The sequence below is a fragment of the Pangasianodon hypophthalmus genome, chromosome 11 (assembly GCF_027358585.1).
Source record: "Pangasianodon hypophthalmus isolate fPanHyp1 chromosome 11, fPanHyp1.pri, whole genome shotgun sequence".
Lineage (NCBI taxonomy): Eukaryota > Metazoa > Chordata > Actinopteri > Siluriformes > Pangasiidae > Pangasianodon > Pangasianodon hypophthalmus.
In genome coordinates, this window is record NC_069720.1 from 5,200,495 (window position 1) to 5,215,229 (window position 14,735).

Consider the following 14,735-nt stretch of genomic DNA (forward strand, 5'->3'; position numbering starts at 1 on the left):
GATAACTAGGAAAAGAGAGAATTTGATAGTGTGAAGGTTTTGAAAGAAAGAGTAGAGGATTCGTGCATATAAGCTTTAGCCATGTCATGTCAAATACCCTGCAAGGGATGATCTTTAAAAGAAGTGTTAAAACAATGTACTTTTTGGAATATTTACAAATTAATATTCATTTTAACTGAAGAAGTGCCTCAATTTGGTCAAGAATTATTTAAAAAAAAAAACCAAAAAAAAAAAACCAGTGGCACAGTGCATAGCACCGCAACCTCACAGCTCCAGTTTGACCCAGAGCTCGGATTACTATCTGTGAGGAGTTTTGCATTGTTCTCCCTGTGTCCATATGGGTTTCCTGAGGTTCTCCAGTTTCCTCACACCTCCCAACAAGAGGCTGTTGTCCCTAGGTGTGAACGAGTGAGAGGATGTTTGTGTGCATATTGACCCATATACCGATAGACTGGCGTATTCCCATCTAGCACCCAGTGCTCTTGGGATAGGCTCCGGATCCACTGTGACCCTGACCAGAATGTTGTGGTTACTGAAGATGAATTGAAAAACTTTAATTTGGGTTCCTGAGTGACACAACGGAAGCAAGTTTGACCTATTGTCTGGAGATTGTGGAGTTCATCCGTGGCCAAGAGTCACAGTGTGGGATCAGCTGCCCTGTTATGTTGCACAAGCATCAGTCCAAAAAAAATGGGGGTGGCAGTCTCAGAGGAAGCATGTGCTAGCCTTCACCGCCCCTGACTGGTAGCTGCCATGTCATGGGGAAAACTAGCTAATGGATGGGAATTAGCAAATGACCAAATTTTGAATAATTGGGGTAGAAAAAATAGATTTTGTAATGTGATTTCTGATAGTACAGGCATAGAATTTTCCTGCCATGGAAACGTATTATTTTTGCATGCAGTAAAAACAAGTGGAAACCAATGGAAAGCACTCAATTTTCCCCTACTACAGCCTTGTGTTTTTAGAAAATGGCCAATACACAATTCTAATCGGTGTACTAACCTCCTGCAGTGACTGGCAGCATTTGGTCCTGCATTTAAAAACCCAATTATGTGCAACCCAATAATGCACATACTTCTGCTACTGAAAAATATCTAACCAATAGTGACAGCTGTTGTGTTTGTTCATTATTACAATTATTATCATCTAACAAACAGTGTGCCACCACAAAAACTGCTAATCATGTACGACCAATTGTATATGAAACCCAAATTAGACCACGGCCACACTGTAACCTCAAAGCAGAAACGTGTATAAGAAATCATTAAGCAGATTGTGACCTACTTTCAGAGCTTGTATTCACAGCCATGAATCATTCGCTTATTAAACGTCTATAAGAACAAAGGGTGAGCTGTTACTTCAATGAAATACAAGCACTTCTCTTCTGAGTAAACAGTCATACACCTTCAGAAGAAAGTTTTATCAGAGAATGAATCTAGGTCGCAAACTAGATGACCTTGATAAAACATTTGATAAAACGTTAGGAAGTCCAAATACAAAATCTGTAGTTCTGTTATGTGCAATAATGTGTGACTTGTGTGAATAACATATGAGTAATGTTCTATTTAAATGAAGCTACTTCAACGGCTGCAATGATGCTGTACTTTTGCGCTAGTAAGACATGCTTATATTGCGTGTTAAAACTAGCAAGTCTGAAAATCATCAGGCGTGACAGCTATAAGTATGTTAAAAGAAAAAATTCGGCATTTCTGAATTAAATATATATTTTATGCTGTAGTGTCATGCTGACGGTCACTACAGACGTTTGATGAATGAGTGTATATTTAGTCGTTTTGTAGAACTATCAGACTACCCCAGGGGCTTGAATGGAAGAACACAGGAGCTACATGAGCGTGTAAAACGTCTGTTAAAAATGCCAAAGAGCCGCGTGTTAATGATTAAATGTTCCATTCTGAGGTTCCAGGAATACTTGGGGAAAGAAAAAAAAAACAACAAAAAACATGTTGCTGGACACATCTGAAATTACATCTTACCTAAAACTTTCCTTTCCTTTTGAGACCTTTATGTGATTTCTGTCAGTATAGACATGCAACAAATATGCACGTCCCAAATAACACCCATTCTTTGCAACAATGTACGTTTCTACTACTGGAAAATATTTAATCAGTAATAATAATAATAGCTGTTGGACATGTTGAAACCTGGTTTAGTCAATACACATAATCTCTTAATGCTAACACTTACGATAAAACAAGCGCTTTTACAGTAAAGCAGAAATAATTACAAGGCGAAACAGGACTCTCGGTTCATCAGTGGCGGCTGGTGGTTTCTAAAATAGGGGAAGCACAGATGTGTGTTATTGAGGTATATATCTGTGCGTCGAGTTTTATCCGTTTCATCTGTTAGTCTAATTCTCAGTCTCTCTTCATAAGTAAAAGGATCAAAAGGCTTTTCTGAAATCAGTTCGACAACATTAGTACTGTTTGCTAACTAAGCTGCTTCGTAGCTCCACTTCACTGAAGAAAGTACAGTCTGACTAACGCCAATATGTTTAAACCTTAGATGTCAGTCACGTTCATTACTGATTCAATGATCAGCGGTTGGTTATAAGGTTCATCGCCTTTCAATGATCTCCCAGTCATCATATTGAGAAGCCGTACGTCTGAGCGGGACAAGTGGATAGCGCAATGTCCAATAAACCCTGAGAGCCCATTGAAACCCATAGGAAATAAATGGAAAGGATATGCAAATTGATGTGCATGTTTTAGAAGAATACTCCAGTGCATTTCAATCCAATCTCCACTTACTACATTTGTTGTGTATGTGCATTTTCCACAGACAAGTACAGACACATTTCTCTGTACTGAAAAAAGAATAAATAAATAAATAAATAAATAAGGAAAACTCAGTCTAAAATCTGTTGTTAGGGCAGTCAACAGACATTTATATGAAACATATTTTTGTAGCATGCTTTCATGAATTCTTCAGTCTAAGGTGTGCACTAAGCTCTACATTGCTGTATTGCTGTAATGCAAACTTTTTTTCTCCCTAATTTGGGCAGCTGTTTGCCAAATCCCACCCACAAACCAGCTCTCCCTGATCATACGACAGCTACCAGCTGCGGACAGTGAAGGCTAATGTTTCCTCCAAGACACTTGAAGACAGCCAATGGTTTCTTTTCAAACAGGAGGAAAGTGATATCCACCATTTTCCACATATATGAGCTCACAGACGCCTACAATTCGCTAGTATCGCTGTGATTGACGGGAGAGAATGTATTGTATTTTGCTCTCTTGACTGCCGGCTACGGATGGCTGTGGCTTCGTCAGGATTCAAACTCGCGATCTCCGAGTTTACTGCGATGATACTGTTACACCCTTTTCTGTTGCGCCACTCCTTTTAGAGATGGGGTTACTTTCTCAGAGAGAAGAATCCACGGCACATGGACACCACTAACACTTTTTACTGTACTATATATACTGTTTAGTAGGATAAAACTTAGCTTCAGCAACATTCTCTCTAGTTCTGAATGCATTCAGTCACTTATTTTAAAAAGTAGGTTGGAAAAAACACTGGAGAGTTCCATTAAAGCTGCAAAATGTATCCTTGGTACGTGCGAAGTAAAACGCTGAGTAAATATTCATGGCTTTAGATGACTTAAATAAAATATTTACAGCTCTCCATTTACCATTAACAGAAAGGCGCTGGCAATATTATTAAAGCGGCAGTAAGTGACCAATAAAACACAGATGCATCCTGCAGCTTTGCTATTAATTGACTTACAAAGCTTACTAATGCTTATTTCTGCACCCAGCACATATACATATACCGCCATGTCTGTCTTAGGTTGTTGATTAAAGGTGGGCTAAATCCTTTAGAACAAGCATCTTGAGCATTATCGTGAACATTATGTTATAACGTAAAAGCATTTTTTTTTCAATGTTTTAAATGATACAGTATATGAACCACTATTCACTAGTTTACAAATTAAGACTTTATCTTACAAGTATCATGTCAATAAATGCAAACAGATACATGTCTCACGGTAACATGACAACATCATATGATTCGTATGCTGCGTTAATACAAAGCACTGATTACTGTTTTTTTTTCCTTCTGTACTGCCACGGTTAAAAGATGTCTGAGATGTGTGAGCATGTGTGAGACGGTGTTACACGTCTGATGTGATTTAGAGCTGGGTTGTAAGACACACTCTAATAAGGAGATTTATACTCCTGATTGGTTGATTAATTTTCTATAACAGCAGCTCTGACAGTAGTGCAGGATATGTAATTCATATCACAAGTTAATATTAATGCGCTCGTTCCGTTATGTTATCGTTTCTGTAGTAACAGCTCTTTCACAGGGACTTGTACGGCAGAGACTCTACATACTCTAAGCCAGATAGTGAATGGAATGAATATGTGCTGTGTATTTAACAAGGGAAAAAAGTATAATCACAGATATGTTGGAGCTCTCTATAAGGACATGTTTATTTCCCATTTATGAAAAGAGTCAGTGTTTTGTAACAGTCAGTCTTTCTCCACTCTTCAAGACAAAGGACATTGCAGTTGTTCTAACATTACAGTGAGGAAACAACTGTTTATAGCTAAAGCGTTAACAGGATCTAACTTGTTTTTTTCCAGATCTTCCACAACATTAAACATAACAATAAATGGATAAATTTTATAAGGTGTTGTTATATGGAATAAAACACTTCAGGATGTGCTGTTATTGGAAAGTAATCAAGCGCGAGGTGGTAACAGTAACTCTGCTTCGGATTGGGCTGCATCACACCACCCTGTTGTTGATTATTTTCTAAACCCGCACACCCCCAAGTGTTTTATTCCATAATTATACAGCAACAGATGATATTACACACTATTTCCATGCGTGGCCTTTCCCTTGAAATGAGTCCCTTGAGCAGTTAGCATGTCTGGGTGAAACATTCTGAGTCAAAGTCAAAAAGAGACCGCATTTCAATTGTTTTGAGATGAAACATTCATTTGAATAATTGCTCTGGAAGTTTCCCTAACCAAATAATTTAACTCTTACTGCTGATATACCGAAAGCAGTGATATTGATGTGTATGTTTATCCCACCATACATTTTTCATACTGTTCCACCTCTACTTGTAGTCACGCAGCCTGGAAAATAGCCTTATTTCTTTTTCAGGCCTCTGGTGACGTGTAGCTGGTTCGGCTTGTCACTCTGCGAATGAGTCAGGACCCTGCAGGTTGTATTCTATGCAGTGCTGCAGAATCGCAAGCTGTCTGACCTCTCCACCATGGCAAAACGCCCGGCAGGGGAAGCAGTCCTGTGTATTTGTATGTATGTGTGTGAGTGTGTGAGTAAGTGGGGGGAGGGCAATCTGTTTCATGCCTCGCATACAGAGGCAGAGAGTGTGAGAATATAGTTGGGGGGGGGGGGGGGAATAGGGCTGTCTCAGCTTGGCGGGGCTCCAGCGTGGCAACTCTGTGTGCATCTCCCTCTGGAGGGAATCTTTTCAGCATATAAATATCACATTACCACACAAGGAAACACAGACATCAGCTGGCCTTTTAACCCACACTAACAAGGCCAACCACCCTCCACTAATCTCGCTACTGGGTCTGTTGGAGACAGAGGATCCCGACTGGTCCAGACTGCATGACACTGAACATAACGTGGACAGAGAGGAGCGCTGCCAAAAATGAAACAGAACTTAGGGTATAATTAATAAGAGACGCCTCGATGGTATGGTCTTTAATCCTCAAAGCCAGAGGAATAAAATTTGTCACACGTGTAGCACATCGTAAATGCCATATCTAAGCCGTAGATGTTGATATTTTTGTTAAGCATATTTATTAAGCAAATTAGCTTTAGAGAAATGCTGATTTTATTCATAAAAAAGCCAACAAGGCGTGCAAGACTAAAATATTAACCTTGTAGAACTCATACCAATAGCTCTAAACAAGCTAAGGTTTTAAGGATTAAGACCAGTCCCTATGCACACGATTCAAAAATGGATTTCTGAAAGCACACACGCTCACACATGCTCGTGATGTCAACAAGACGTTGCGGCCCGGCAACCCGCCCATGATTAGTCGATACGGATCGATACAGCACTCAGCTATAGTCATGGGGAAATGACTCCTTTTTTCCCCCCCCATGCTCATATCTGGCTGGCTAAGAAAGAGCCGTGGTGACAGAAGAATGGATGTGTCTGTAATCACCCTGACACGGCAGGCTGCTGAACGACTTCGGACTGACAAAGATATGAAGGCTCCATTCTAGGTTGGGATCAATACAATCAGCTGCAGCTGAACAGGCAGGCGAGAGACGTGGGGATGAATGGCGTGTCCCCTCTAAAAAGGAGAGGAGGGGTATGGTTGGAGTGGAGGACTGGATTATCTGTGGGTTGGCAGACAGGCAGCTTGTTTGCTTTGTGCTGAAGGTGTTGGACAGAAAACAATATCTCCTACTACATGGTGCAAAAAAATCTTTGGCACTGTTTAATAGTGTAATAGACTTAAATCATGGTCTTGAGTGTGACATTTACATTTCATGACCTATTGAAGAATGAAAACTGTCGTGTTTGCTTTTTGTGATACATGTGAAATATATAAGTCAACAACCTGTGTTGTCTGATTTCATCATTTCATTATTCCTTGAAGGAAAGGAAAGGAAAGAAAAGGCACAAGGACAGAGGACGGAGACTTTCCACACTAATCCAAGGCATGGTGGAGCGGATCAATATCTTAGCGCTCTGTAATAAACGCAGCACGACTGTTAAAGTACCTCTAAACAGATGGGATATGGTGTGTGTGCGTGTGTGTGTGTTTTAAGCCATCCCCAAAAAACCCACCCCCAGCTCCCCTCCTCCCTCCCTGAGGGGCTGTGCACTGCTGTTCCCAGCTCAGCCAAGCTTTTCTTCTTTGAGTGGGTGGGGAAGCGAGCCTCTCATTCTCATTCGGGGAGGGGGGAGGACAGGATGGAGGGATCCATGCTCCTCGCAGAGGCTTTATTGGAGCCTTTATTTATGCCCTGCTCCTCTGGTTCTCTCCCCCACTCTCTCCATCAGCCCCCTTTCAGACTGGATTTAAGGCTGGCCTCTGAGCTGCTTGTGCTCTAGCTACGGATGAAAAGGCGTGCGCGGCAGCCCGTACCTCCGTGCCGGCTTTTATGACTCTCTAAAGGATCAGTGGAGAAAAGCCCAGGAATGGAAAAAAAAAAAGAAAAGAAGAAAAACAAAAACCAAGCACTGAACAAACAAGGCAAACATAAGCAAAGAGCATTCCAGCTCAGATTCCACTGTTATTACCAGAGCCAGACAGCAGGCCCACGGGATGAAAAGCAGTTCAGGGAGGCATTTTTTATTCTCCCTCTCTTCTGCCTAAGAAGACCTGAAAGAACAAGTGTAGCCAAAAAAAATCCAAGAAGCTCCTCCATTGCTGTCATCACATAATCACCCTCGGAGCGATAGAAAAAATGAGCAATTACATTTCATCAGCGCTATTTATACATCAGCAGAAAATGAGTGTACATAATTTAGACAACAGTGTCTATGTCAATATCTCATTAAAGCTAATGTGACTAAGAGGTTGTGGGAACACTGGCAGTGGCACTCACAGATGTTTGCACTGCCGATCTCGGCTCCCGGATAAAACAAACAGACAGACAAAAGAGCTGTTCTTGTGCTTGGACACGGAGATTGGTGCGCACATAAATAGCGGCCAGCATTCAGAAAGAAACAAAGACAGCCCCGATTGATCACTGACGATTTCATCCATGTGAAAAGAGAACTTCCCTTTCAATCAAATACAGATGAATCTGCCATTTGCTATTTGCAGACTGACAGGAGAATCCATCTGGGATTATAACACAGGCATGCACCTTTCTGACCAAGAGCAGATGTAGCATCAAATTATCTACACAAGCCTTAATGTCAGCTGCCGTCTGTTTTTTGCTCTGGTCGTGAACTTGCAGAGGTTTCCATAGACAAAAAAGGCCGAGACATTTACTACGGATGAAAGAGAAAACATTAGAGGCCTCAGAGCAGCACTGGACTTCATTGATTTATAATTAATCAAGGACAAGGCTGGGTTGCCATGCTGCCCTGAGACATAATCTCCTTTAAATTCCCTCCGCTTAATGGCACGGACACAATACAGAGGAGGAACCTCTGCTAAAAAAAACTTCAAATCTGTCAAGAAAAGACGGAGACGCTGAATGTAATGGGTTTGTGGTGAAATATTTAGATAGGCTGCTTCAGTGTGACTGCAGTCAAAATGGCAGACGAGGTGTGTTTGAGAAAACTGAGGAGACGGTGCATTGCCCCCTCTGCTGGCAAGACTCAGAACAATCCTAAAAAGCTCCAAATGACAACAGTGAAACCCTGAAGGAACGGAAAACGAGCATAACGTATTGAGAATGCCAGAAATCAATATTATTTTCACTCATCCAGTAAAAGGCCATCCAACCCAAGTCAGCATCTTTAGACCGAGGGAGGGGAAGATAAACAGAGATGGATAGAGGAAAACAGATAGAGACAGAGACGACTGATTCCGATGCCAAGCACAGGCACCGCAGCAGCAATTACACCTCCATTTCACAGAGGGAGAGCAGGAAATGAGGCAGGAAGTCCGCTGCAGGCTACATGAGGAGAGAGCAGGAAGAGCTCAGGCACAGCTGAAGGAACACGTGTGTTTGCTTGTGTGCTGCTTCATACAAGCACATTTATGATTCAGGTTTAAAGTATTGACCTTTCGAGAGACACATATATGATGGATGGAGAGCCAGAGAGAGAGAGAGAGAGATCTTGTGATGGATGGAGATAGAGATAATCAGCTAGATAGAGAAGGAAACAGACAGAGCGATAGTGACGTAGACAGACATACATTTCAATAAAAGAGAGCCATAGCAACATAGAGAGATAGAGTCAGCAAGCAGTAACAAGAAAGCAATAAACAGATACAAAGATAGCAGGACAGAAAGACAGATCGATAGATAGAGAGATAGCACAAGAGCTATAGATAGATAGACAGACAGAAAGACAAGATAGAGAGGGGTAGCAAGATAGATTGATAGTGATAACGAGTGAGCAGTCACAAGACAGTAATAGATACCAGAGAGCAACAGAGTGATAGAGAGATAGTGGAGAGCGATAGATAGACAGATAGTGACTTAGTGCAGAGTAATAGATAGACAGATAGAGATAGTGAAAAGCAATAGATAGAAATACAAGTAAACAGATAGAGAAATAGCAGAGAGTGATTGATGGATGGATCGATGGATAGGTAGACAGACAGACAGACAGACAGATAGATAGATAGATAGATAGATAGAAAGAAAGAAAGAAAGAGCACAGACAGATAGAAGTGGGAAAGTAATAGACAGACAGACAGCAATATGGGGGTAGATAGACAGATAGAGAGATAGCAGGAAAGTTATATATAGACAGATAAACAGATAGTGGGAGAGCAATAGATAGACAGATGGGACAGCGACAAACAGTAAGATAGGTAGCAGGAGAGCAACAGATAGACAAACAGATAGTGGGACAGATGTAGAAAACTCTATATACACTATATATTATATACATACACACACACACAGTGTATGTGTATATTTATGTGTTTGTGTGTGTGTGTGTGTATACACACACACACACACACACACACACACACACACACAAACACACACATATACATATATCTATATGTGTACATACAGCGTATGTATATGTGTACAGCGATATAATGTATATGTGTACAGCGAAAAGAAAGATAAGCACACACACACACGCACGCACGCACACACACACACACACACACACACACACACACACACACACACACTAACCTGCTCCCTGAACTGCTCCTGGGAGAGGCAGTCCGTCATGTTGACACAGCCGAGCAGGCAGCCTGTAGGATAGTCTTTAGGAAAGTGCGGATCTGGGGAAATGAAACAAAGCCTCAGTAGAACAGTTAAGCAACACATTTAGTTCATCACTGAAGAATTCAAACACTGAAAAAGTCAGACTGTAGACGACCTGGCTCAGGGTTAAGATTTATAAGCCTGTCTAGATATTGTGCAGTTTTACTGTGCTCAGTTAAAGTGGATCTGACTGGCCGAGTTCATCATGTTGCACTGCAGTAAATCTTGTTATGCGACACATTTATAAAATTTACAGCTTTTATACGGAATCTGAGGAGATCTGATCAATGTCACAACACACCTTGTTTATAGATCTGGCGATACATGCCCTCTACCTGCGCAATCTCCTGAGGCGTGGGCCTTTTGGCTGCAGCGGCGATCCACAGACGTCCTCTGTGTGAGGAGTACCAGGTCCTGCCCTCCACTCTGCACATCACCACAAAAACACTTCAGCTTGAACCATTCAGGTAACATTACACAAGGGCTGCGTTTTCACGCTGGGCCTAGATGCACAATTCCATATGCTCCATGATTTGACCTGTGCTCCCTGATTCACGTGTAGTTTGAGTGCCAAATGATAATTCTGTCCAAACCTATCATCTCCTTACAATGACGATCACTTCTGTATTAACAGGAGAATGGGACGTGAGCATTTAGACATGAGACATTTCAAAAGACCTGATATCTGATATGTTTCTGGTTTAGTAGATTATTTGAATGTAGTGCTACAACCTGGAAATGAAATGAAAACCTAATTGGGATTATTAAAAAAAAATATAGTTGCTGTCAAACCTCTGAATTAGTTCTTTTAGAAAGAGACATGGTTATAGCATCAATTTTTTGCTTGCTAATGAAAAATTACATCATTAGCGCATTTCATCAGTAGCTGATTTTATGGTTGTGTGTTTATTACTCTATTTTGCCCCCTAGTTCAATAACTGAGACTAGCACTTTTTATAAACCACAAAATACTTAACTTGTGGCAACGGTTGTATTCTATCGGTGCTGGTATTCAAAAATAATGCACACCTTCTGACCAATCAGATGCAAGCATTCAACCGTGCTGTGGTATAAAATGAGTGACTCCAGTATGTCTTTGTGGTTGATTACCTCTTTATGCCGCAGGTAAGGAGTGAGGCCCAGGGCTGGTGCATGCTGAGACACCAGCCTCCGTCCACCATTTCCTGCAACTCCCGGTCCTGAATCCTCAGTCTGGAGCGCTCTGCTTTCTGCTCAGTGCCCTGCGACTTAGACTTGTGAGAGATATCGCCACCACCTACATCCACCCACTTCACACAAACACACACAAAAACGCACAACGTTATTTATAATCTCACAGACATCTGTATGTTCAGGTTACCAAAAAAAAAAAAAAAAACATCCCAGAAATTAAACTATCACTGTCCAAGGATGGGAAAAAAACCCAAAACAAAACAATGTCTCCCTTAGGAACACACAAAGCTAATCAGATTTGAAAAACCGCAGGGTAAATATTCTGCTCAATTTGAGACGCCACTCACCTGAGGTGCAGCCTGCTGAATATTTGGGTTGACGAGCTCCCTGAGGTATTGACGGCCAGCTGGAGCCGAGCTCTTCGGGGTTTGGATGAGAGTCCCGGTGTTGATGGCCTTGACGGTCTCATCATACCTAATGCAGTCATGCATAAACTTCAGTTCATCAGTCACATTAGCAGCAGAGCTCTCCTCTACCATGCTTCTTGCAGCAGCTCCTCTGGGTTAATCAGGATACTATAAACATTTCTGACTCGTAAAAATTTTACAAGGTACACATTAAAATGGATAATATAAAAAAAAAAAAAAAAAAAAAAAAAAACACCATTTTTTTTTTTTTTTACAAGGCACATCTTATTACAGATAATATGGAAATGCTGCAAACATTTTACAAGATACACTTTCATTTTATAAGGTACATCGTAGTCATTACGCTTAAGCACATTTTAAGTGCATGGCGAACGGTATATGGTACATTTTTAAAAATGAAGAAAATTAAAAATACACTATGCATCTTAGAATGATGAACATTTAACCATGTTAAATGTTTTATGTTCATTTTAGCTATCAGTGACAAACAGATTTTAAATGAAACCTCCAGAGAAGATTTCAGTCAAAATCATTTGATACATAACTGTAGAAATACATAACTGCTCAGTTTCTAACAGCTAAAGAGATTCTTTAACACAGCATTTTTTTTAACACATCTTAACCAGACAGCCTAGATACAGATCTTGGAATTTCACTTTGCAGCTTTTATATTTTATCCTCCACAGTGCTTTAATCACTAAAAAAATCATATCATGGTTACAGAAAGCACAAAGTTCTTACTTGTTATAATACTGAGTCAGGTTTTCTCCTTCCTCAAGAACTCGTCTACCAGCGAAGTCAAGCGTGATCTTGCGGTCTTTGCGGGAGACGTGGCGAAGCTCCCGAAGCTCCTCCTCCCGCTTGCGCAGCGTCGCTCGCTCCACTGGGGACAGCCACTGGTTGGAGTCGGCGGCGAAATAATCGGACTCGTCGTCCAACACCTGAGTTCGGCGAACGCTGAAAAAGTGCATGACATAAATAACTTTAAGCAAAGTACAAGAAACGTCGGCCAAAGTAAAAGTGAATGTGCGTTTCCATTAACTAGGTCCTGACTGATCTATTGACAGGCCAATATACACTATATTACCAAAAGTATTTGGTCACCCATCCAAATGATCAGAATCAGGTGTCCTAATCACTTGGCCTGGCCACAGGTGTATAAAATCAAGCACTTAGGCATGCAGACTGTTTTTACAAACATTTGTGAGAGAATGGGCCGCTCTCAGGAGCTCAGTGAATTCCAGCGTGGAACTGTCATAGGATGCCACCTGTGCAACAAATCCAGTCGTGAAATTTCCTCGCTCCTAAATATTCCACAGTCAACTGTCAGCTTTATCATAACAAAATGGAAGAGTTTGGGAACAACAGCAACTCAGCCATGAAGTGGTAGGCCACGTAAACTGACGGAGAGGGGTCAGCGGATGCTGAAGCGCATAGTGCAAAGAGGTCGTCGACTTTCTTCACAGTCAATTGCTACAGAGCTCCAAACTTCATGTGACCTTCAGATTAGCCCAAGTACAGTACGCAGAGAGCTTCATGGAATGGGTTTCCATGGCCGAGCAGCTGCATCCAAGCCACACATCACCAAGTGCAATGCAAAGCGTCGGATGCGGTGGTGTAAAGCGCGCCGCCACTGGACTCTAGAGCAGTGGAGACGCGTTCTCTGGAGTGATGAATCACGCTTTTCCGTCTGGCAATCTGATGGACGAGTCTGGGTTTGGAGGTTGCCAGGAGAACGGTACATTTCGGACTGCATTGTGCCGAGTGTGAAATTTGGTGGAGGAGGAATTATGGTGTGGGGTTGTTTTTCAGGAGTTGGGCTTGGCCCCTTAGTTCCAGTGAAAGGAACTTTGAATGCTTCAGGATACCAAAACATTTTGGACAATTCCATGCTCCCAACCTTGTGGGAACAGTTTGGAGCGGGCCCCTTCCTCTTCCAACATGACTGTGCACCAGTGCACAAAGCAAGGTCCATAAAGACATGGATGACAGAGTCTGGTGTGGATGAACTTGACTGGCCTGCACAGAGTCCTGACCTGAACCCGATAGAACACCTTTGGGATGAATTAGAGCGGAGCCTGAGAGCCAGGCCTTCTCGACCAACATCAGTGTGTGACCTCACCAATGCGCTTTTGGAAGAATGGTCAAAAATTCCTATAAACACACTCCTCAACCTTGTGGACAGCCTTCCCAGAAGAGTTGAAGCTGTAATAGCTGCAAAAGGTGGACCGACATCATATTGAACCCTATGGGTTAGGAATGGGATGGCACTTAAGTTCATATGTGAGTCAAGGCAGGTGACCGAATACTTTTGGTAATATAGTGTATCAGAGGAAATCATGCTACACTGATCAAGTCTCTTAAACTGTTATATGGAAAGCTGACATTAAAGTGATACTGTTTTGAACAACTAAAAGTGGTGAAGATGCTTTAAAAATAATAAAGTAACGAATAATGTTTCTAAGTATGAAAACAATTGCTGTAATGAGCATTAAACAGTAAAACAAGAAATTTTAAGAGAATTAAACCATAATTTGCCAATATAGAGGCACATAAATAAAACTAAACTGCAAATAAAAAAAATAATAATAAAAGAAATAAAGGCTGGAAGTCTATTTTTTTTTTCTACTGACACACTAATGCATGCAGTAGGGATTTTTAAAACATATTTAAAAAATGCATTTATATATATATATCAGACGGGGAGGGAAGTATGATAAAGGGTGATGCAAGCAGATCTTTGGAATAAATGATATAGTGGATACACAATACTGTGAGAAAGTCTTAGGCACCCTATATATAGTGCGCTTTTCTCACAGTACTGTATATTCACTACATCATTTATTCCAGAGATCTGCTTGCATCACCCTTTACTATACTTCCCCTTTATCAATACACAAACTTCTCCACTCAAGCATGAAAACCTTTTTGCAATCTTTAAAGATCTTTTCTTACATTTCCACTGAGGCATTTTCATGCACATGAAAAGTGGAAAGCTCATAACTACTGATAAATCCATTCCCATCACAATCCCAATACTCCATTGCTGATACACAGATAAACAGAGCGCACTGTGGGTTTAGAGCAGTCTACCTGTTCTTGTCAAACTCCAGCAGTTTATCTTTGTGCTGAATGGCTTTCTCCAAGCCTGCCTTCATCCTGGCCTCCTGGTGGGGCAGGTAGTCTTTATCTCCCTCAGATACGATGTGATCTGTCATGTTTAAAGAGATACACACACACTGCCTTGACAGC

The 14,735-nt window shown here is 41.3% G+C and overlaps 1 protein-coding gene across 2 annotated transcripts in view; it reads right to left on the minus strand.

The window, feature by feature from the left end:
- The window catches only part of trip4 (thyroid hormone receptor interactor 4), a 58,422-nt gene that overhangs the window by 38,939 nt on the left and 4,748 nt on the right, over window positions 1-14,735 (minus strand). For both annotated transcript variants that reach the window (XM_053238172.1, XM_053238171.1), the window contains exons 6-11: window positions 14,577-14,694; window positions 12,225-12,440; window positions 11,403-11,529; window positions 10,993-11,171; window positions 10,184-10,308; window positions 9,808-9,899 (exon numbers count right to left, since the gene is read on the minus strand). In XM_053238172.1, the coding sequence (XP_053094147.1) occupies window positions 9,808-9,899; window positions 10,184-10,308; window positions 10,993-11,171; window positions 11,403-11,529; window positions 12,225-12,440; window positions 14,577-14,694 (857 nt within the window). The remainder of the gene's footprint in view (window positions 1-9,807; window positions 9,900-10,183; window positions 10,309-10,992; window positions 11,172-11,402; window positions 11,530-12,224; window positions 12,441-14,576; window positions 14,695-14,735) is intronic.